Source organism: Eriocheir sinensis, chromosome 59, assembly GCF_024679095.1.
Source record: "Eriocheir sinensis breed Jianghai 21 chromosome 59, ASM2467909v1, whole genome shotgun sequence".
Lineage (NCBI taxonomy): Eukaryota > Metazoa > Arthropoda > Malacostraca > Decapoda > Varunidae > Eriocheir > Eriocheir sinensis.
Genome location: NC_066567.1, coordinates 5,779,475 through 5,801,974, shown reverse-complemented (window position 1 = coordinate 5,801,974; position 22,500 = coordinate 5,779,475). Strand labels below are relative to the sequence as shown.

Here is a 22,500-nt window from a genome sequence, read left to right as displayed (position 1 = left end):
GATCTCATTATAAGTCTGAAGAGGAAGCGGGACGAAGGACGAAAAGGAGGAGGAGGAGGAGGGGGAAGAGGAGGAGGAGGAGGAGAAGGAAGTAGATGGTTTGAAAATTAACTCGAATCCGAACGGGACACTTGGGGCCCCACGAGAGAGAGAGAGAGAGAAGGCCTGATTAAGCTCCCTTTCTCCCAACGCAACCCCTTCGATTTCTAGTCCCTCCAACTCTCTCTCTCTCTCTCTCTCTCTCTCTCTCTCTCTTATTAGTAATTCATCGGAGCGTTTCCTGAATTAAGTAACTTCGCTCTTAACAGTTATTCAATGTTTTACTCTCTCTCTCTCTCTCTCTCTCTCTCTCTCTCTCTCTCTCTCTCTCTCTCTCTCTCACGCATAATTTTTCGTAAAGAGTTAATTGCACGAGATCTTTGGTCGGAAAAATAACTAATGAGATTGGAATATTCATTAACGTGTTGGCAATTGTGACGGATTTTGAGAGAGAGAGAGAGAGAGAGAGAGAGAATAAATCGTGATAGGCTATAGAAGGGTCTTGATACATTGCCTTCTGTTGGTGGGTTTCTCTCTCTCTCTCTCTCTCTCTCTCTCTCTCTCTCTCTCTCTCTCTCTCTCTCCTTTCATAACCCCTAAAAGAAGGAAGAGGATGAAAGTTTACGAAGTTAGGACAAAGCAAACACACACACACACACACACACACACACACACACACACACACACACACACACAGGTAGAAAAAGAAGCAAACGGATGAAATTTGCTACAGAGAGAGAGAGAGACAGACACAGACAGACAGGCAGACATACAGACAGACAAGGTGGAGCCACAGACCAAAGATTAAAAAAAAAGCAAAAACAAATAAAGGAAAAAGAAAAAACCAAAGGAAATAAAGGAAGGAAAAACGAAGCCGCAACAACAAACACGAGGCGAAAGAATGAAAATCGGAAGAAAGGAAGGAAGAAGGAAAAGAAACAGGAGATACAGGAAACAAATAACAAGGGAAGAAAATGCAGGAAAAAGGAAGAGGAGGAGGAAGGGGAAGATGTCCAGAAAACAGATATCACGAAAAACTTTTTGAAAACATTCTTGGTGGCCGCTGGCGGATCGCTGGCGTGTGTCCCGGGCCGCTGAAACCAAATTGTTGTTGTGAGGAGAAAGGGAGCGGCGGGGAGAGCGTGGCGAGGGGAAGAGGAGAGAAAGAGGAGGGAAAGAGGAGGAAGAGTAGCCGAGGAACAGACATACGAAAAATAAGAGGAAAGAAAGCACAGAAAGAGGATAGTGTGTGGAAGAGGAGGGCAAGAGGAAAAAGAGTACCGGAGGAACAGACATAGGAGATATAAGAGAAGAGAAATCACAGAAAGAGGAGCGCGGGGTTATGGTTGCAAGGGGAAGAGGAGAGGAAGAGGAGATAAAGAGGGGAAAGTAGCGTAGGGACAGGATTACGAGAGATAAAGAGGTATAAGAGGAGAGAAGAATTGAAAGAGGAACACAGGAGGGGAAGCATGGGAAAGGTTACGGGGGAATAGAGGAAGAGGAAGAGGAAGGAAAGAGGATAAAGATTAGCGCTTGGACAGGGTTACGAGAAGAAGAGGAAGAGGAGGAGGAGGGAAACGAGAAATAGTAGTACAGGAGACAGGGTTACAAGAGGAAGAGGAAGAGGAGTGAAAGGAGAAAGAGTAGCACAGGGGACAGGGTTAGGAGAGGAAGAGGAAGAGGAAGAGGAGGAGGAGGGAAAGGAGAGAGTAGCATAGGGGACAGGGTTAAGAGAGGAAGAGGAAGAGGAGGAGGAGGGAAAGGAGAGAGAGTAGCATAGGGGACAGGGTTAAGAGAGGAAGAGGAAGAGGAAGAGGAGGGAAAGAGGATAAAGATTAGCGCATGGACAGGGTTACGAGAGGAAAGAGGAAGAGGAGGAGGAGGGAAAAGGAGAAAGCGTAGCACAGGGAACAGAGTTAAGAGAGGAAAGAGGAAGAGGAGAGGAGAGAAAGTGAAGTAAGAGTAGTGAAAGGGAAAGGGTTACGAAAGGAAAGAGGAAGAGGAGGAGGAGAGGAGCGAAGAAAGAGGAGCACAAAGGAGAGGAAATGTGGAAAGAATTAGAAGAGAAAGAGTGAAAGAGAAGTGACCAGGAGATGAAAGTCAAGTACGGGATGAGAGGAGGAAGAGAAAGAAGGGAAAAGTATTACAAGGAGAAAAACTATCCAGCGTGAAGGGCTTAGCTACCTGGGCCGCTCCTCATACGTCTCCCTCAACGATGGCAATTGTCTAGAAACGACGGTAATACTCTCATAACTCGATGTTCTTGTAGTTTAGGACCAGAACTGCACTGCGTATTCCAAGCGGGGCCTTACCAACAAAGCATGACTCCCTTTCTAGTACATGTTCACTGTGATTTGGTCTGAGTTAGAGTAATAGATTTTTTTATATATATATGCGAGTTGTAACATGGTCTTTGGAGTGTGTCTGGCCAAAACTGCACTGCGTATTCCTGGCGGGGCCTTGCCAACAAGAAAACACGACTCCCTTTCTAGTGCATGTTCACTGTGGTTTGGTTCGAGCTATAGTGAATAGATTTGTTGATGCGTGTTGTAATATGGTCTGTGGAGAGTGTGGGACCAAAACTGCACTGCGTATTCCTGGCGGGGCCTTACCAACAAAACGTGACCCCCTTTCTAGTACATGTTCACTGTGATTCGGTTCAAGAGTAAATATATTTGTTAATGATATATGCGGGTTGTATTATGGTCTGTGGAGTGTGGGGGACCAAAACTGCACTGCGTATTCCTGGCGGGACCTTAACAAAAAAACATGACCCCCTTTCTCGTACATGTTCACTGTGATTTGGTTTAAGTAAGAGTGAATAGATTTGTTGATGCGTGTTGTAATATCGTCTGTGGAGTGTGTGGGTTTAAAATTGCACTGCGTATTCTTAGCGAGACTTTACCAACAAGATAGCATGACTCCCTCCCTAGTGCATATTCACTGTGATTTGGTTTAAGTTAGAGTGAATAGGTTTTATATACAGCGAGACTTTACTAACAAGATAGCATGACTCCCTCCCCAGTACATATTCACTGTGATTTGGTTTAAGTTAGAGTGAATAGGTTTTATATACAGCGAGACTTTACTAACAAGATAACATGACTCCCTCCCTAGTACATATTCACTGTGATTTAGTTTGTTAGAGTGAATAGATTTGTTGATGCGTGTTGTAATATGGTCTGTGGAGTGCGTGGGACCAAAACTTCACTACGTATTTTTAGCGAGACTTTACTAACAAGATAACATGACTCCCTCCCAAACCCTCCCAAGTACATATTCACTGTTATTTTGAGTTAGGGTAAATATATTTGTTTGTTTTTTTATACTTGCGTGTTGGATTATAATCTCTTTGTAGTGTGGGACAAGAACTTCACTGCGTATTCCTGGCGAGGCTTTAACAACAATACAACATGACTCACGGCCTCTTAAATTCAAAGTTCCTCGTACTGAGCTGTCCAGTGAGGAGTACACGTTGTTTCCTGCCAGTAAGCAAAAGTTATCACCCACCTGTTAACTCATTAGGCATTGTTCTTGAACCCACCCACCCTCCTCCCCCTCCCCCTCGTTTTCTTTTTATTCTTTCTTTACCGTCACTGTCTTTCATTTTTCATATCCATTTCTATTCACTGAGGGGACTCTTATTTGGGTATTTATTATTTTTTCTTTGGTATTATTTTTTTTTGTTTTGTTTTGGTATTATCCTTTTCTTTTACTTTGGTGTTATCTTTTTCCTTTGGTATATAATTTTTTTCACTTTCCCTTAATGTCCATCCGTAATGCCCAATAATAATGATGATGATGATGATGATGATGATGATGATGAAAGCCAATCTCTCAACCACGGTGTCAGACTCGCTCCTCGTCGCGTTGCTGTAGCTTCTCGATAAGGCGTTGGCGTGGCGGCTTGTTGTATATGTAGATCAATAGTGTCATCAGGAGCCGGCTGAATGAGGAGGAGGAGGAGGCGGAGGAGGAGGAGGAAATATAGAAACCTGGAAGCATGAAAGGACAGGCACCGTAAAGAGTATTGGCTTATAACGAGGTTGCCCGCTTGAGTGATTTAATCTATTCGTCAGGCATATCAAAGAAAGGAGGAGGAGGAAGAGGAGGAGGAGAAGAAGAAGAAGAAGAAGCAGGAAAAAACGTGAGGAAAGGAAGATGGAGGAGAATGAAGAGAAATAGGAAGAGAAAGAAAGAGGAATAGGAAAAAGAAGCTAAGAAAGAGAAATAGAGGAATAGGAAGAGGAGGAGGAGAATTAGGAGGAAAGAGAAGCAGAATACGTAGGAAAAAAACATGAGGAAAGTAAGGCGAAGGAGGCAGAACATAAATAGAAAGAGATAGAGAGGAAGAGGAAGCAACAGAGTAAGAGAGACAGAGGAAGGAAAAGCAGCAGATAAAGAAAAAAAGAGTAAGAAGACAAGGAGGAGGAATGAGAAGCAGAATACGGAGGGAAAAAGAACATGAGGAAAGTAAGAAGAAGAAGGAGTCAGAACATAAATAGAAAGAGATAGAGAGGAAGAGGAAGAGGAAGGAAAAGCAGGGGATAAAGAGAGAAAGAGAAAAAGAGTAAGAAGACGAAGAAGAGGAGGAGGAGGAGGAGGAGGAGGACAGAGAGGAAACAGCATGGGAAGAACGACTACTACTGCTTCATTTTATTGTATCAGGAATGGGATCTGCGTCGAAGAAGAAGAAGAAGAAGGAAAAACGGGAGGAAAAAAAAGGAAGACTCATGTTATTTTCCCTCTCTGCCGTTTCCTCTTTTCCTCTGAGCGCCGACTGTGCGGAGGAAGAATGGGAGGAAAAGGAGGAAAAAAAGGAACAATCTCAACCCCGCTCCTTTCAATACATATCTCAACTTTACCTTTTTTCCTTCTGGCCTGTTTTCTTCTCTCCCTTGAATGAATCTTGTGGGAGGGAACGAGAGGGAGAGAAAGGAGGAGGAAGAAAAGGAGGAAGAAAGGAGAAAAATCACAGCCTTCTCCTTTTAATATATCACCAACCCCTCCCCCCTTCTCCATCTCGTCTCTCTCTCTCTCTCTCTCTCTCTCTCTCTCTCTCTCTCTCTCTCTCTCTCTCTTTCCTTTGAAACGGATGGATGTGTGGAAGAGGAAGAAAAAAAAGGAAAAGAAAGAAAGCATTTTTTTCAATATTATCTGAAAATCTTACTTTCTTTCCCTTTGTTTTTCTTTTTATCGTCTTGCAAATGAAGGGAAGGAGGAAGAAGAGGAGAAAGTGGAAGAGGAGGAGGAAAAGAAAATATAAAGGAAAAGAAGGAAAGGAAAATGATTTAATGAGAAATATTTGAATGGGAAAGATAAAAAAAAAGAGGAAGAGGAAAAGGAAAAGATGACATGAGAGAAAGAGAAATGGAAAATAATATAGAAAGAAGAGGTGAAGGAAAAGTACAAAGAAGTTTTTATCGTTTTGTTTAATACATTTCCAAATCTTTCCCTTTTCCCTTTTGAGCCCTTTTCCTTCTTTCCTTTCAAATCCATAACGTGAGGAAAAAAAAAAGGAAATAGAAAGGAAAGAAGACAAGAAACGAAAGTGCAAAGAAGAAAAAGAATATGAGTGAAAATATGAAAAAGGAAAGAGAAGGAAGAAAAGGGGGAAAGGGAAAAGGAGGAAGGAAAAAGTGAAAGGAAAGTAACGAAGAAAAGAGGAAAATAAAACGAGGATAAAGAAAAAGGAAAAGGCAAGAGAGTCGTTTCTACTTTTTTCTTTTAATATATTTCCAAACTTCACCTTTTCTCCTCTTGGCCGCTTTTCCTCTTTCCTCTTGAGCGCGTGAGTGGCAAGGGGAGGGTAGTGGACCGATATTTTAGCCGCAGCCGAGGAATTAAGAGGAAAAGAAAGAAGAGGAAGGAGGAGGAGGAGGAGGAAGACGAGGAGAGGAGGAGGACGAAGCCGGGGCCAGAGGCGTGGATTGGGAGGCAAGTGAGCGAGATTCTGGCCGCTGATTGGCTGCTGATTCGCGTACTCGATCCTCATTGGCTCTTGGCTCTTGTGTCTCGATGCTCATTTTTGACTTAAGTGATGTAAACGTTAGATTTGATTTTTGTTTGTTTTTTGCGTATTTTCTTTGTCTTTGTTTTTGTTTGTGTTTTGAAATTGAGGTTCATGTATGATTTGTCTGTTTGTCTTTCTCTGTCTGTCTTTCTGTCTTTGTTTCTGACCTGTCTGTATATATGTCTCTCTCTCTCTCTCTCTCTCTCTCTCTCTCTCTCTCTCTCTCTCCTGCCTAAGTGATGGAGCGGGTAACTTATTAATGGCCCTGAATGGTACCTGTCCTCATTAAAGGTGTTGCTTAATTAACAGAGACAGGTAAGTGCCCACCTGTACTACCCTTTACCTGCTGATGGCTCTTGCTTCGCCTGGTTAACCTGCGCCGGCTACTTTCACTTTCACATTATTTACCTGCATTGCGTTCTTTTCTTTTCTCGTCTATTCTTTTATATTTGTTTGTTTTTTCTTTCGTATCCCTCCTATTTTTTTTTTACATTAGTTTTCCTTAGTATGTTTTCTTTCTTTTATTGTCCGTTTTCTCTAATCGATCATCTTTCTTATACTCTTCTTTTTTACACTTTTTTGTTATATTCTTCCTCTTGTTTATCTTCTTTAGTCTCCTTTACTCATTACTAATTCAACTCTTTCTTCTACTTTCTTTTCTTTTCTTTAATAATTTTCTTTTCTTATATCGTCCAGTTGCTTCGTCTCCTTATTAATCATCTGTCTTATTTTCCTCTTTTTCTCTTCCTTTTGTGTCTTTCTTTTGTCTTTAATCTTTACTTCTCTTCTTGTCATCTTTACTCTTTTTTGTCTAACTCTTTCTCTTCTATATCTTTTTTTTTTTTTTTTTTTTTTTTTGCTTCCTCTTCCTTTGTATAAATTTACTCTGCTGTATTTTGTCTTTTCCATTTTTCTTCCTTTCTTTTTTTTTTTCGTTCTACTCTCACCATTCTCCTCTTCCTCTTATTATTATTATCGTTCTTCGTCTCCTCCTCCTCCTCCTCCTCCTCCTCCTCCTCCTCCTCCTCCTCCTCCTCCTCCTTTTTTTTCCTTTGTACCATGTTCTCCTCCTCCTCTTCTTCTTCTATCTTCTTGTCCTTCGTCTCCTCCTCCTCCTCCTCCTCCTCCTCCTCCTTTTTTCTCCGACTGTCTACTTCTCAATGTCCTCCTCCTCCCGTCCTCCCATTTCTCTTCCTGCTTTCTTACGCTGTGCTCCTCCTCCTCCTCCTCCTCCTCCTCCTCCTCCTCCTCTTAAGTCGTACTCTTCTTTTATTCTTCATTGATTTGTTGTTGTTCCCATTACCCGTCTCGTGTGTGTGTGTGCGTGCGCGCGTTATTCATCATCTCCTCCTCTGTCTTAAGATTGATGACTGATACTTTCAAGAACTTGCGCATATATGAATGTCTTTTCTCTTATTTCTACGTTTATTTTTTTTTCTTGATATTTTTTTGTTCATTTATTCCATTCCTTATTTATTTACTTTCATTTTTTTACGATTTATAGAAAACTGCCAAATATTTTCCTACTAATGATAATAATAATAATAATAATAATAATAATAATAATAAAAGTAATAATGATAAGATTAACACGCCCTCGGAAAGTACACACACACACACACACACACACACACACACACACACACACACACACAAACACACACACAAAGCCCCGTTACACCAATCTTTTCGGCCGCTCTCGCTTTATCCGAACTTTGGGTCCGAAAAACATAGATCAAAGGTTCGGATTCGGTTCGGGGTTCGGGGTTTGGAGCTTCGGGGGGTTGGATCAATGGCGCCGACTCTGCACTAACCGGAATCGATCAAATTGTCTATCTGTGTCCAATTTTTAGCTACCGAGGCAAAATTAGTCGAGTGGTGTCTGTCCTAGAGCGAGCGAGCGAGAGAGAGAGAGAGAGAGAGAGAGTGGATTGGAAAAAGGAAGTATTGGTTGGTTAGCCTTTCTCTATCTCTCTCTCTCTCTCTCTCTCTCTCGGAAGCACGTCAGTCTCATTTAATCTCTCATTATCTCTGTCTTTCCATTTCCGTATCTCCTTATCTCTCTCTCTCTCTCTCTCTCTCTCTCTCTCTCTCTCTCTCTCTCTCTCTCTCTCTCTCTCTGTGACGTCTACTACATCCTACCGTTTTATTACCTTTCTCTTCCTCCTCCATCCTTCTCTCCCTTCTCTCTCCTTCTCTCTCCTTCTCTCCCTCCCTTCCTCCTTTCCTCCCTCCTCTCAAAGTTAATCGAAGACAGTAATTACACCACTAAGAATTCTCGTCCTCTCCTCCTCCTCCTCCTCCTCCTCTACTGTCCTACTCTCTATCCGACCTTCCCTCCTCCTCCTCCTCCTCCATCGCCTCCAGGATCGTGTGTGTCCCAGGAGAATTCGGTTCCTTTTTAAAATCGGTTCGGAAATAAAGTTCGGTGATTCGCTATAGGATTCGGCGGTTCGGAGTTCGATTCGCATCAGAACCGGAGGCGAAAACCGCGGCCGGAAAGTCTTTTAATATGTCTGTGTTTATTCTCGTGTCTTATGATGTGGGTGTTTTTATTGTTCTTGTTTTGGGTGTTTGTTCGGTTTTATTTTTCTCTTCACTGTCAATCTTTTTTTTTTTTTTTTTTTCTTTTTTTTTTTTTTTTCGCTTGTTTGCTTGATATGGTACTGGTTGGAGGCAGTGAAATGGTTGTGTGTGTGCGTGTGTGTGTGTGTGTGTGTGTGTGTGTGTGTGTGTGTGTGTGTGTGTGTGTGTGTGCTCGGAATACGAGGCAATGTTGAAAGAGAAAAACCGAGGGAGAAATTGTAATCTCTCTCTCTCTCTCTCTCTCTCTCTCTCTCTCTCTCTCTCTCCTCTTTTTTTTCCACCCTGAAACCAAATAACACGAATAATAATAACAATAATAACAATAATAATAATAATAATAATAATAACGGAAATAGAAATATCGTCTTTGTATTTGACAGTCTGAAGAAATAACGAAAGAAAAGGAAGCTAAAGAAACGGACACCTGCCACCTGCCAATTAAATACCTCTTTTGACTTACCTGACGTACCTGTGCGTGATAGATTTACTCACCTGTGTTATTAGAGGATAGAGATAAAAGAGTGATAATAGGAAAGAAAGGGAAAAAGAAGAAAAGGCAGTAGTGAGAGAAGAGAAGGTGGAGGAGAAGGAGGAGGAGGAAGACAAGGAGGAGAAGAAAAAGAACTAAAAGGAATATAAGAAAAAACAGCAGAAGGTCAAAAGAGGAGGAGGAGGAGGAAGTAAAAAAAAGAAGAGGTGGAGGAGGAGGAGGAGGAGGAGGAGGTCGTGGACGAGGAATAAAATAAAAAGAGAATAAGAGTAAAGTGGAAACAGATAGAATGGAAAGGTGGAGAGAGAGAGAGAGAGAGAGAGAAAAGAGCAAGCAATGGCAAATCCGAGGCGGAGAAAAAGAAGAAAGGAAAAGCTGGAGAGAGAGTGGGATGCGAGTTACAGAAAGGAGGAGGAGGAGGAGGGGGAATAATGCTGAAGAATTGCAGAGAAGAAACGTAACGAAACCTGTGGAGATATAAATAGAAAGGAAAAGAAATGTATAGAAGACGACAAGAATAATGAAGGCAAAGAAAGAGAAGGAAAAGAATGTGATGGATGAGGTGAACGAAAGAAAGAAAAATAGAGAAAAAATGAAGGAAAAATAAAAAAATAAGACTAAAGAAAACAAACTGAGGAAGAAGAAAAAGAAGAAGAAGAGGAGGAGGAATAAAGAGGATGAAACTGCTGTACAAAACTAAGCTGCCTTGCGTAAAGAGAGAGAGAGAGAGAGAGAGAGAGAGAGAGAGAGCTGGGGTCAAAAAATACAACGTAATAAAACAGAGAGCAAAGCAAGGGAGGAAAAAAAAGGGAGAGAAAGAGGGAGGGAGGAAAGAAGGTGATGAAAGTGAAGGAGGGAAAAAAGTGGAGAGAAAAAAATTGTCGGGGATGAAATGAGGAGGAGAAAAATGCTTAAAAATGAGAAGTTGGAGAAAATATGAAAGAGAAGAGACGCGGAGAATCCTTAATACTCTCTCTCTCTCTCTCTCTCTCTCTCTCTCTCTCTCTCTCTCTCTCTCTCTCTCTCTCTCTCTCTCTCTCTCTCTCTCTCTCTCTCTCTCTCTCTTCAAGTACGAAAGTCCAGTTGTTGCAAGGTTTTCTTCTTCTTCATTTTCTTCTTCTTGTTTGTCTTCATCATCTTTTTTTTTCATCTTCTTTATTTTCTACTTTCTCCTCCCTCTTTTCTTCTATCTCCTCCTTTTACTCCTCCTTTTCTTCTTGCTCCTCCTTCATTTCTCTCCTTCCTCCCTCCCTTCTTTCCTTTCGTCCTTCCTTCCTTCTTTCCTTCCTTCCTTCCTCCCTCCCTTCTTTCCTTTTTTCCTTCCTTCCTTCCTTCCTTTCTTCCTCCCTTCTTTCCTTCCTTCTTTCCTTCCTTCCTCAGCTACCGTACCCCATCATATCCTTACCCCTTCCTCCTCCTCCTCCTCCTCCTCTTCCTCCTCGGGGCGTCACAAAGGGCCTCTCAGCCTCCCTTTTCCAGACACGGAGGAGCTGAGACAAAGAGCCGCTTGTCACCCACCAGCAGGGAATTGGATAGCCGGCCACCCTCACCTTCACCCTCACTTTCTCGGGTTTTCCTTCATTTTCAGTCATTTTCACTTTCATTTTGACCCGTGTTTCTTATCTTCCTTAGACACTTTTCTTTACTTTCTGACACACTGTAACTCACTTTCACGGGTTTTCCTTCATCTTCAGGCATTTTCACTTTCATTTTGACCCATGATTCTTATCTTCCTTAGACACTTTTCTACGTTCTGACTCACTGTTATTCACTTTCTCGGGTTTTTCCTCATTTTAACTCATTTTCATTCGTCTTGTTTCATTATGACTCATGTTCCTTCTTCCTCCTTGACACTTTCTTACTTTCTTTCATGTTTTCCCTCATTTTCAGTCATTTTCCCTTATTTGTTTTCATTTTGACTCATGTTCCTTCCCTATCTTGGACATTTTCTTACTCATTTTCGTACTCACTCGTGTTTTCACTCATTTTGACTCACTTTCACTCTTCTCTCATTTTTTCTCCTTCCTACACTTTTTTTTTATTTTGGATTGATTTAGTTTCCCCATTCCTCATAGTCACTTTTTTTCTCATTTTCCCTTTCCCATTTTCACTCGTTTTACCCTTTCGTTTTCACTTTCCCATCATACACTTTCTCTCATTTCACTTTGGTTTCATGTATTTTCTCTCATAACCTCATTTTCACTTATTTTCTTCCACTTTTTCAGATTTTTTTTTTTACTCCCTCACTTTCATTGTTTCTCACTCATTCTTCCCTATCTTGTTTCCTCTTTCACTTTAGTCTCTTTTCTTCCTCTCCCTCTCACGTCTCTTTCATTTTCCTCTTTCATTTTCTCTAATTTTCTTTCATTTTCCTCTTTCATTTTCTCTCATTTTCTTTAATTTTCCTCTCATTTTCTCATTTTCTTTCATTTTCTCTCATTTTCTTTCATTTTCCTCTTTCATTTTCTCTCATTTTTCTCATTTTTCTCTTTCATTTTCTCTAATTTTCTCATTTTCTCTCATATTCTCTTTCATTTTCTCTCATTTTCTCATTTTCTTTCATTGTCTCTTTCATTTTCTCTCATTTTCTTTCATTTTCCTCTTTCGTTTTCTCATTTAATCTTGCTTCACTTGCTGTCTCGTTCTTCTCACTCTAACTTCCTCTCATTTTTCATTTATTCTTTTTAATTTCCCTTTAATAGCTTTCACTTTCCTTGACATTTTAACTTTTTTCTCTTTCCTTTCCTGTCTCTTAAATTCATCTCTAGTATTACAGATTTTTCCTAGCTTAACTTTTCGTCCATATCTCCTCTTTCCTTTTTCCTTTTCTCTTTTCTCCATTACCATTCACTTAGTTATTTTATCTCTCACTCGCATTTTCCTTCGTTCCTCTCTTCCTTTCTTTCTTTTTTCCCTCCATATCTTTTCTTCCCTTCTTTACCTACCTTTTCCTTCATTTCTTCTTCTCACTTCCTGTTATTTTTCCTCCATATCTCCTTTTCCTTTCTCCTCTTTTTCCATCATTCTGCTCTTAATTCTTTCCTCCCTCATTCACCTTTTCCTTCATTTTTCCCTTCTCTTCCTTTCTTGCCTATCTTTTCTCTGTATCTCCCCTTTCCTCCTTCTTTTCCTTTATCACTTTGCTCTGTTTTTCCTTTTTTGATTCACCTCTTCCTTCATTCTTTCCTTCTCTTCCTTTCTTGGTTATTTTCCTCAATATCTCCCTCCTCTTCTCTCCTTCCTTTCCTCATCACTTTTCTCTCAACTTTTCCTTCTTTTCATTCGCCTTTTCCTTCCTTGTTTCTTTCTCTTCCTTTCTTGCTTATTCTCCCTCCATATCTTTCCTACCTCCTTTGTTCACCTCTTTGCTTCCAATTTTCTTTTTTCAATCACCATTTCCTTCATTCCTTTTGTCCTGCTTTCTTATCTTCTTTTTCTTATACATTTCCTCTTCCCTTCTTCCTTTCCTCATAACTTTACTCATTTTTTTTCCATTTTTCATTCACGTTTTTCCTTCATTCATCTCTTACTTTTCCCTCCTTCTCTTCATCCCTCCCTCCATTCCTCTCCTCCATCATTCTCTGATTTTTCTCCGCCTCCTCCCAATTATTCTCTCCCCCTACTTACCCTCCTTTGTCCCTCTCCCTCCCTCTCTCCCTCTCTCTCTCCCTCCCTCTCTCCCATAAGCCTAGGGCGAAGCGTGATATTTACTGGGCGCTTGAGGGCAAAACACTACATACAGAGAGAGAGAGAGAGAGAGAGAGAGTTAATAGGGGTTGGGTAATGGATGGGACACATTGCTTGGAAAAATGTTAAAAAAAAAAAAATGAACACTGGGAATGATGATGATATGGTGACCCTCTGAATGCAGTGTTTGGGCAAGGAGATATTGGCCCCGTGGTTAATTGCTATTCGTGTGTATGTACGTGTGTGTATGTGTGTGTCTGTGTGTGTGTATGTGCGTGTAAAGTAACGCCGATGTATGAAAAAGTAATGTAGTGTGTTTCCAAATTGTGTATATAGTGATTCTGTGTATGTATGTATGGGTATGTGCATGTGTGTGTGTGTGTGTGTGTATGTGTGTTAAGTAGCGCCGATGTATGAGAAAGTGATGTATGTGTGTGTTTCCAATTTGTGTACGTAGTTAATGTATGTGTGTATGTATGTATGTATGTATGCCCAATTTGTATATGTATGGAATGAGTGAAGAACAGATGTATGTGTGTATGTTTGAATGTGTATGTATGTGTGTGTGTATATTTGTACCCAGTTTATGTAATGTATGTATGTTGTGTGTGTACCTAAATATATGTATGTTTATAAATAGACATTGATGGATAGATAAATAGATAGTCCGTGTGCGTGTATGGGATAGCTCATGTGTACGTGTGTGTGTGTGTGTGTGTGTGTGTGTGTGTGTGTGTGTGTGTACGTCTCTGTATGCTATGGCGGAAGCTTATATTCGGGTCACGTCCCGGGGAAAGGTTATATTTATTAATCTGCTTTATTATTAGTTAGACGGGCGAGAACTGCATTAAATACGGGTCACGTAACGAGGAAATTGCAGGTAGAGTAATGGACTCGTTAGTTGCGACTCATACAGTGGAGAGCCGTAACACAATAAAGGGGGGGGAGGGGAGAGAGAGAGAGAGAGAGAGAGAGAGACAGACAGACAGACAGACAGACAGACAGACATAACCAGACAGATAAATATAAAGAGAGGCAGACTGACAGAAAGATAGACGTACAAACAAAGAGGTAGACAGACAAAGACAGCCATTAACAGAAACAGACAGAATATATAAAAGAAAAAAAAAAGAAAGGCATTGAATGAAAACAGAGAAAGAAAGATAAAGGGGAAAACTAGAGAGACAGAGACAGACAAACAGAGGCATAAACAGACAGGAAAAAAGACAGACATAGAGACCAACCGACAGTAAGAAAGGCAAACTGACAGACAAGCAGACATTAAGATAGACAGACAGACAGACAGAAACAAACAGAAAGAGTAAAAGAAAATAAGAAGAAAAGAAGAAAATGAGGAATGAAAAAGAGAGAGAAAAGAGAAAATAAAGGAGTGAGGATGAAAAGAAAATTAAAAGCAGAGAAAGAGAAAGAAAGGAGAAAATGAAGGAATGAAAATATAGAGAAAGTTAAAGACATATTATTTCACTCTCGTATAATATTTTTTTCGTGTGTTTATATTGTACGTAAATAAATACAATAAATTCAACACGAAACAAACACGTGGATCATTAATTAAAGCTATAAATAAAAGAAGAATAAATACAAAAAACGGCGAAGTATGTGCCGGAATTTCCCAAGCTTGGCGAGGGGAAAAAAATTGGGTCCAAAGAAAATTTTGTGGCCGGGTTTTCAGGCTCAGAATTTAGATGAAAAGCGAAAAATTTTGTTCACTTCTTGAGAGAGAGAGAGAGAGAGAGAGAGAGAGATTTTGGGCCGACCTGAGCAGAGAATGCAATTATGTTGTGAGAGAAAAGAGTGGCGACTTTGCAATTATTTGAGAGAGAGAGAGAGAGAGGATATGTCTGTCAGCATCAATTACCTCAACATTCACGTATGTGTCTCATTTTTTTCAACTCAAACAATCTATCTCCGTCTCTCTCTCTCTCTCTCTCTCTCTCTCTCTCTCTCTCTCCCTCACTCCTTCCCTCACTCACTCACTCACCTTCCTCATTTAACTCAATCATTTTCCATTTCCTCCATCACTCCATAATGCTCCTCTCTAACACACCTTCCTCTTCACTTCTCGCTCCATCTCTCTCTCTTACCTTTCCTTTACCTTCTATTTATACTTGTGTCTCACTTTTCCTCTCTTTCCTATACCGAATATTTTGACTTATATTTATCCTGCTCTTTTTCTTCCTCACCTTCCTCATATCCCGAATCACAAATTCTTCAAAACACACTGAGTTCCATTTCCTATCATTATATTTATTCCTTCATTTCCACTCTCCTTGCTTATGTTCTCAATGATTTATTTTCCATTCCAGTTCCTTCTTCCTCGTTTATTATATCAATCCTTCTCTCATTTCCTCTTTCACCTTTCCTTCACACCCACGCACACTCTCTTCCCAGCTCCTTTCTTACGTCTGATTCCTCCTCCAATATCTCGCTGCTTAGGTTCTCATCATTAACTTTCCTTCCCAACTTCTTCTTTCTTCCTCATTCCTCCATCATTATATCACTTCTTGCCTCACTTCTCTAACTCTCTCCCTCATACCCACGCACTCCCTTTTCTGCATTTCCTCCATATCTATTTTGCCTAATTTGTTATCGTTTCTTTTGTCCTCAACCCATCAAAATCCTTCTCAGTTTTCCTTTTGTTTTCCTCTTACCCTCATTCATTCTTTCTCTAAGTTCCTCCGTCACACACACACACACACACACACACACACACACACACACACACACACTCACACACTCTTCCAGCTCCTTCATTATCTCACTCTTTCAGTCCCTCCCTCTCTCCCTTCCTCCTTCCGTCACACACTCCCGCCTTCCCAGTACTTAATCCATTCTTCCTCCCACACAGACGCCCCTGAGGTGGAGCTACGCGTGGGCTCACCTCTGGAGGGCACCGTCGTGAAGGAGGGAAATAACCTGTACCTCACCTGCCACGTAGACGCCAACCCGCCCCCGCACAGCCTCGTCTTCCTACACCAGGTAAGAGCAGAGGTGTGGGACAGGTGTGGGAAGGTGTATGACAGATGTTGGACGTGTAGGCCCGGTAAAACGAAGCAAGGTAAGGAGATTTTGAAAGGAGAAAATATGATGTTCAGGATGTGGATGTGTATTACAGGTATGAAAGGTGTGAGGCAGGTGTAGAAATATGCATTAAAGGTGTAAGACAGGTGTGTGGAGGGATAATACAGGTGTGAAACATTAATTTACCTGTGTGTTGGGTAAGTATATGTGCGCTAAATGAGTTCAGGTATACAAAAGAAATAAAGATATGTGGGATTTGATTATATGTGGGTCTACGTATTAAAGGTAAATTTCCAGGTATAGCAAAGCAGTGCAAATATTGGGGAAAAGGTACTGATTAATTTGAGCATCATCACAGGTAGATCAAAGCTGTACACGTGAGCGGGAAAGATTTACAAGTCAGGTTAAGTGTGTATATTAGCTCCAAAAGTAAATTCAGGTAATATAGGTGAGTGGGAAATGTAGACAGGTTGGGTTGTGTGTTAATTGGCTCCACAGGTGTACCGACGTGATCCGAATGCGTGGGAAAAAAAATTTGAAGGAAGTAGGCGGAGGCACAAGCTCGAACAGGTGTGTAAAGGTATTTCCAGACGCGTTAAGGGAGTTTACAGGCAAGAATATCGATGTTTCCCACGCCCCGCCAGGTGAGGGATTTAGGGTGTCAGGTGAAGCTCGTTTGGGCGGCGCTTCTGTGTTTCTTTTTTGAGGTTATTTTTAGATTTCCTTATTTCCTTTCCCTTTTTTTCCCTTTTTCTCGAGGCATTTTTTTTTTCTTTTCTTGGGAGTTTACTTTTTTTTGTTGTTGTTGTTTTAATTTACTGCGTTTGATTATTTTGTTTGTTTGTTTTATCTGCATGTAAATATTTAAGTTTCCTGGATAGATTTTTAGTACTTGATATTATGGATAAGTCCCCCAACTACTACTACTACTACACTCCTCCTCCTCCTCCTCCTCCTCCTCCTCCTGTCCTGTCCTGTGCTGCCGTGGCTCTGCGGTGTCTGGATTTTCACCTCAGTCTCACCGCACCCTCGGTTCGATGCCAACTCACTTGCATAACGAAGACCAATCATTTTTCTCTCACTTTATGTCTATCTTTCTATCTATCTATTTGTCTGCCTTTCTGTCACTCTATCTATTTGTCTATCTATCTATCTGTCTGTCCTTATCTCTATCTTTCCACGTATCTACCTGCATCTCTTTATCTCTCTTTCGTTTATTTTCTTATTTTTTTCATATCACTTATTATTTACATTGTTCTGTATTTTCTTTTGTTTTGAATATTTTAATTTTCTCTATATTTTTGCTAATTTAGGATTTCCATTATTTCTGCGCGGAACCATGTATATTTTTTCCTCCTAACTTTTCTCATAGTCATTTTTTCCTCGAATTTCTCTATTTCAATTTACTTTAACTTCCACCCTGCTTAGAGGCGCAGCGGGCGAAGGCTTAAGTAAATAGAGGTGAAAATTGACCCTTTAATGCTGCAATTTGTGATGAAGGTGAGGATCAAACATCAATTTACTGAGGTGATGTTGAGGGGAGGAGGAAGGCGATGTGTGGGTGAAGAGGAAGGTGTGTTGAGGGGAGGAGGAAAAAGAAGGGAGAAAGAAAGGAATATGTGAAGTAGGGAAGGAAGGATAAGAAGTGTTGAGAGATAGGGAATTGTTAAATGGGGGAATGGGGTGCAAAGGGAATGATAGGGAATGGGGAAAGGAGAGACAAATATAGGAAGAGGCGAGTCGTCAGCTAATGTTGGAAAAGGAGTGAGGAAGAAGAAATAGTAATATGTAGCGAATAGATAGACAGATAGATATTGAGAAAATGGGAAATGGAGGGAGAGGATGAGGGAAAAGGATGAGTATGATTATTATATATTAAAAAGATAAGAATAAAGTAAAAATAACAATAACGAAAGAAAGAAGGCTGTATAATAACAACAAACTATATAATAAATGTTTAACAAGATACGTAATTAAAATAAGTATATAGATAAGTGGATAATTCCGTTACTACTACTACTACTACTACTACTACTGTTACAACTACCTTCACTACTACTACTACATATTCAGTGGACAGACAAAGCGTTGAAGGGAATGGCTAATACTGCTAATAGGGGGAAACGTAGAAATGGGTCTTCAAACATAATATAGACAGCCATTGCAGGGGGGGAGGGTTGGAGGGAGTGGAGGTCAGAGGTGGAGGAGGTGGCTTAGGAGGAAGGGCGGGTGGAGGGCGGGAATTGGGTGTGTAATGGGAGGGTTAAGCAGGTGGATGAGGCGAGGGTGTGTCTGTAACACTGCGGGAATGGGCGTGTTAAGGCTGAGACAAGAGGCGGGAATGGTGAGCTGTGTGTGCGAGAGAAAGACAGACATACAGAGAGAGAGAGAGAGAGAAACAGGAACAGACAGACAAGGAAAGGAAGAAACAGACAGAGAGACAGAAAAACAGACAGACAGAGACAGATAGACAACAAAGTAAGGCAGACAGATGAAAAGAGACAGACACAGAATGACAGACATAAGACAGATACAGGCAAACCGAGAGAGACAGGCAGGCACACAAAGAGACAGACAGACAGACAGACGGGGAGACAGAGACAGACAGAAAAAGGAAGACAGACGCAAATTGAAGCATACAAAAACAGACACAGAAGGACAAACAGATAAACAGAGATAAAGACAGACAGAAACAGACAGACGAAGGAAGGCAGACAGGCAAGGGAAGGCATACACGGAATGCCAGACAGACAGACAGACAGACAGACAGGCAGGCAGATATATCGTGTATAAGCGGGCGAGATAGTTAAATGTGGCGCGATAAATCCGTAGAGTTTTTCCCACCATTGTATAATCCGCTGAATGACGCGCCGACTCATTCATTTACACTCCGCCTTTCACACGTATTCACACGACTGTCTATTTAGCCGCACACGCCCAACAGGTAATGCAAAAAACAAATATATATGCCTGATGGATACCGCTTCCCCTATAGGCTCCAAATGTTAGTTGATAAAAAAAAATGTTGAATATATCACGTGCAACTATTTGTCGTCGGTATCAGTATGTTGGTGTGTGTGTGTGTGTGTGTGTGTGTGTGTGTGTGTGTGTGTGTGTGTGTGTGATTTGAGAGTTTATTGATGGTTTATGTTATTTGTATGTATTTATCAAGTACTATGTTACTGATTGTATTGTTCATTATTAAAATTACTACTACTACTATTCCTAATCACAACTACTATCACTACTACCACTATCATTTCTACCTCTAACAGTCCGCATACAGCCACTACTACTACTACTACTACTACTACTACCACTACTGCCACCACAATCACCACGGCCGCTATTTACGATGACAGAAATTCTCCATCATCGTATTTATGGCGCCCAACACAAATCCATTAATCCTTTATTCCTTTGTATAGCAGGCGATAATTCCTATGCCATTAAGGTCCATATTACCATCAAATACACACACACACACACACACACACACACACACACACACACACACACACACACACACACACACACACGCACGCACACACACCTATTCGTTCATTCTTTAATTTGTTTTCCTTCTCCTCCTCAACTTTTTTTTTCCTTCTGCTTTGTCTCCGTTTGTGTTTTTCTTCATTTTTTCATTGTTTCCTCTTCATTTTCTTTCTTCCAATCTCTAATTTCTCCTTGGTATACGATCTTTCTTTCCTCCATCTTTATTCCTCTTTTTCCTTTCTTCTCTCTTCTCCCTTCCTCCTTTTCTCTTTTTTTTAACTTTCTCTTTGTCTTTCCTTCATCTTGTCTCTCCTTTCTATTACACACACACACACACACACACACACACACACTCACACACCTGGGGCCTATAATTATAAACACGTTCAGGTATACACGTTCCCGCTGCAGGTTGGTATCCAGTAACAGGTGTCGGGAAACTCCGGGATATATTATTGGGGATTATTAATTTTGGGGTGGTTAGCAGGCATTAGAGAGAGAGAGAGAGAGAGAGAGAGTTGAAAGACGGGAAGGGAGAAGGAAAGAAAGAAAAAAACGTGAAGAAGAAAGGATAACAGAAAGAAAGAAAGAAAGGAAGGAAGACAGGAAGAAAGGAAGGAAGGAAGCAAGATAGGAAGAAATGAAGGAAGGTGAGAAAGAAAGAATGAAATAGGAGAGAGAAAGAAAGAAATAGTTAGAGAATGTAAGATTAAACGTGAGACAAGAGGAGGAAAAGGAAGCATGATAGAAAGCAAGTCTAAAAGAAAAGAAACAATAAGAAAAAGATATCAAAGACGAAGGGTTAAAGAAAAATTACCTAAAATAAAGGATATAAAGAATGAGAAACAAGAAGGATATGGAAATTAGGTACAAACACAAGGAAATATCAGTGACGAGAAAGAGGAAGGAAAGAGAAGAGAAAACAAGAAGAAAAATTATTAGAGGGATGAGGAGAAAGGTAAGAGGATACAGAATAACAAAGGAGAGAAAGGCGAGAAAATAGAGAAAGTGAAAAAGTGACAGAGAAAGAGCAAGAGGAGAAAGAGGAAAGAACAAAATGGATGGAGGAAACACTGCAAGAGGAAATAAAGGGTAGAGGTGAAAGGAAAACATAAATAAACAAGAAAGTAAAAGAACAGTCGTAAAAAGAAAGTGTTATGTAAATGTTGGAAAAAGAAAGAGGGAATGGAAAGAAGAGAGAGCAAGAGAATGGGAAAAAAAAGAAACGACGGGAATAAAAGAGAGTAATATGGAAGAGAAGGAAGGAGGAAAGGAATAAAAAGAAGAAACAGGAAGAGGAAAATAGAAAGACCCAAAGCAAGAACGTAACATGGAATAAAGAGGGAAGAACATGCATAGGAAGAGAAAGGAAGAGAAGAGGAGGAAACAAAAATAGCACAGAAAAAGAGAAAGCAATATATAAAGGATAGGAAGGAGACCAGAACGGAAAGAGAAGAGAAAGGAAGAGAAGAGGAGGAAAGAAAAATAGCACAGAAAAAGAGAAGGCAATATATAAAGGAGATAGGAAGGAGAATAGAACAGGAAGAGGAGAGAAAGGAAGCAGAAAAGAAGAAAGAAGAGACGGAAACAAGATAGTAGGTATCATGGAAGAAGACGGAACAACAGAACGAGAAGAAAAGAGAAAGCAAAAGGAAAAGAAGAAAGAAAATAAAGGAAAGACTAGACACGAGAACAAATGAACAAGAAGGAAAAGAAATAGACCAAAAACAAGAAACGCAACATGAAAACAGAATGAAGGACGAAACAGCAGAATCAGAATCGGAAGCTACAAGAGAGAAGCATGACCAAAGAGGAAAGATTAAGAGGAGGAAGAGGAAGGAAAAAGAGGTAAAGCAAAAACATACGACAAAGAACAAAATCGCAGAACAGAAAAGAATGAAAGAAGAAACACCATAAAAAGAATCAGAATCGGAAACAGAGAAAGAGAGAGAAAGCAAGACCAAGAGGAAAGAGGAAGAGGAGGAGGATGGAAGCAGAGCAGCAGCATTCCGCGCCTGACTGAATCTATACCATCTGCCTCTCCCGCGACTCTTTGCTCTATAAAGTAGGTGAAATAGAGCCTATAAGGACGGGGAGTTAGGGCGAGAATGCCTTCCCCGCACCTGCCGACACCTGGCGAGGCGAACAGGTGTGCGCCGTAAAGAGCAAGATCACCTGTTATGACGTAAACACGGATCAGCTGATGAGGCGTAAACAGAGATCAGCTGATGCCTCTCTCTTTCTCTCTGTCACTTTTTCTCTGTATTTTTCGTTTTGTATTTCTGTGTGTGTGTCGCTTTCTCTCGTTCTCGTTATTCTGCCTTTCTCTCGTTCTCGTAATCTCTTTCTGTCTATCTGTCTGTCTATCTATCTATCTATATTTTTCATTTTGTATCTCTCTCTCTCTCTCTCTCTCTCTCTCTCTCTCTCTCTCTCTCTCTGTATGACGCTATTGCGGGTTGTTCGCTTCGCTTTTATTTGTGTTTTGGTTTTATTTCCGGGTTATATTGGAAGGGGGAGGAGGTTTTAGGGGGGAGGGGGGAGGGGGGGGATCTCACATTGTTATTTTTTTTTTCTTTCTTTTTCCTTCTTCTCTCTCTCTCTCTCTCTCTCTCTCTCTCTCTCTCTCTCTCTCTCTCTCTCTCTCTCTCTCTCTCTCTCTCTCTCTCTCATCTCCTCTGCCTTCACATAAACTTCTATACCGATTCGCCTTTCTCTCCTTTTTTCCTCTCTCTCTCTCTCTCTCTCTCTCTCTCTCTCTCTCTCTCTCTCTCTCTCTCTCTCTCTCTCTCTCTCTCTCTCTCTCTCTCTCTCTCTCTCTATCTATCTATATATCTATCTCTGTCTCGCTCTTGCCTTACCTGTGTTTCCTCCACCTGAGCGAGGGTCACCTGTAAGTCCTTCCGCTGTAGCTGTCTCGGTCGTCGCCTCCCACACTGCAATATTGAGACAGGACGGAGCGAGGCGAGACTGAGGCTGGAAAGGTTAAGATTAAAGCCGGAGACCGATGGAAGAGAGAGAGAGAGAGAGGGACTTTCTTTCATTTCTAAATCTATATATGTGTTTTGTTTCTGCTGGTTGTCTAGGTCTCAGCAGAAATAGTAGTAGTAGTAGTAGTAGTAGTAGTAGTGTACCCTAATAGTTA

General features: G+C 40.8%; 1 protein-coding gene across 5 annotated transcripts in view; it reads left to right on the top strand.

Moving 5' to 3' along the window:
* The window catches only part of LOC126985437 (uncharacterized), a 239,188-nt gene that overhangs the window by 171,715 nt on the left and 44,973 nt on the right, over window positions 1-22,500 (top strand). For all 5 annotated transcript variants that reach the window (XM_050840306.1, XM_050840305.1, XM_050840307.1 and 2 more), the window contains exon 10: window positions 15,685-15,815. In XM_050840306.1, the coding sequence (XP_050696263.1) occupies window positions 15,685-15,815 (131 nt within the window). The remainder of the gene's footprint in view (window positions 1-15,684; window positions 15,816-22,500) is intronic.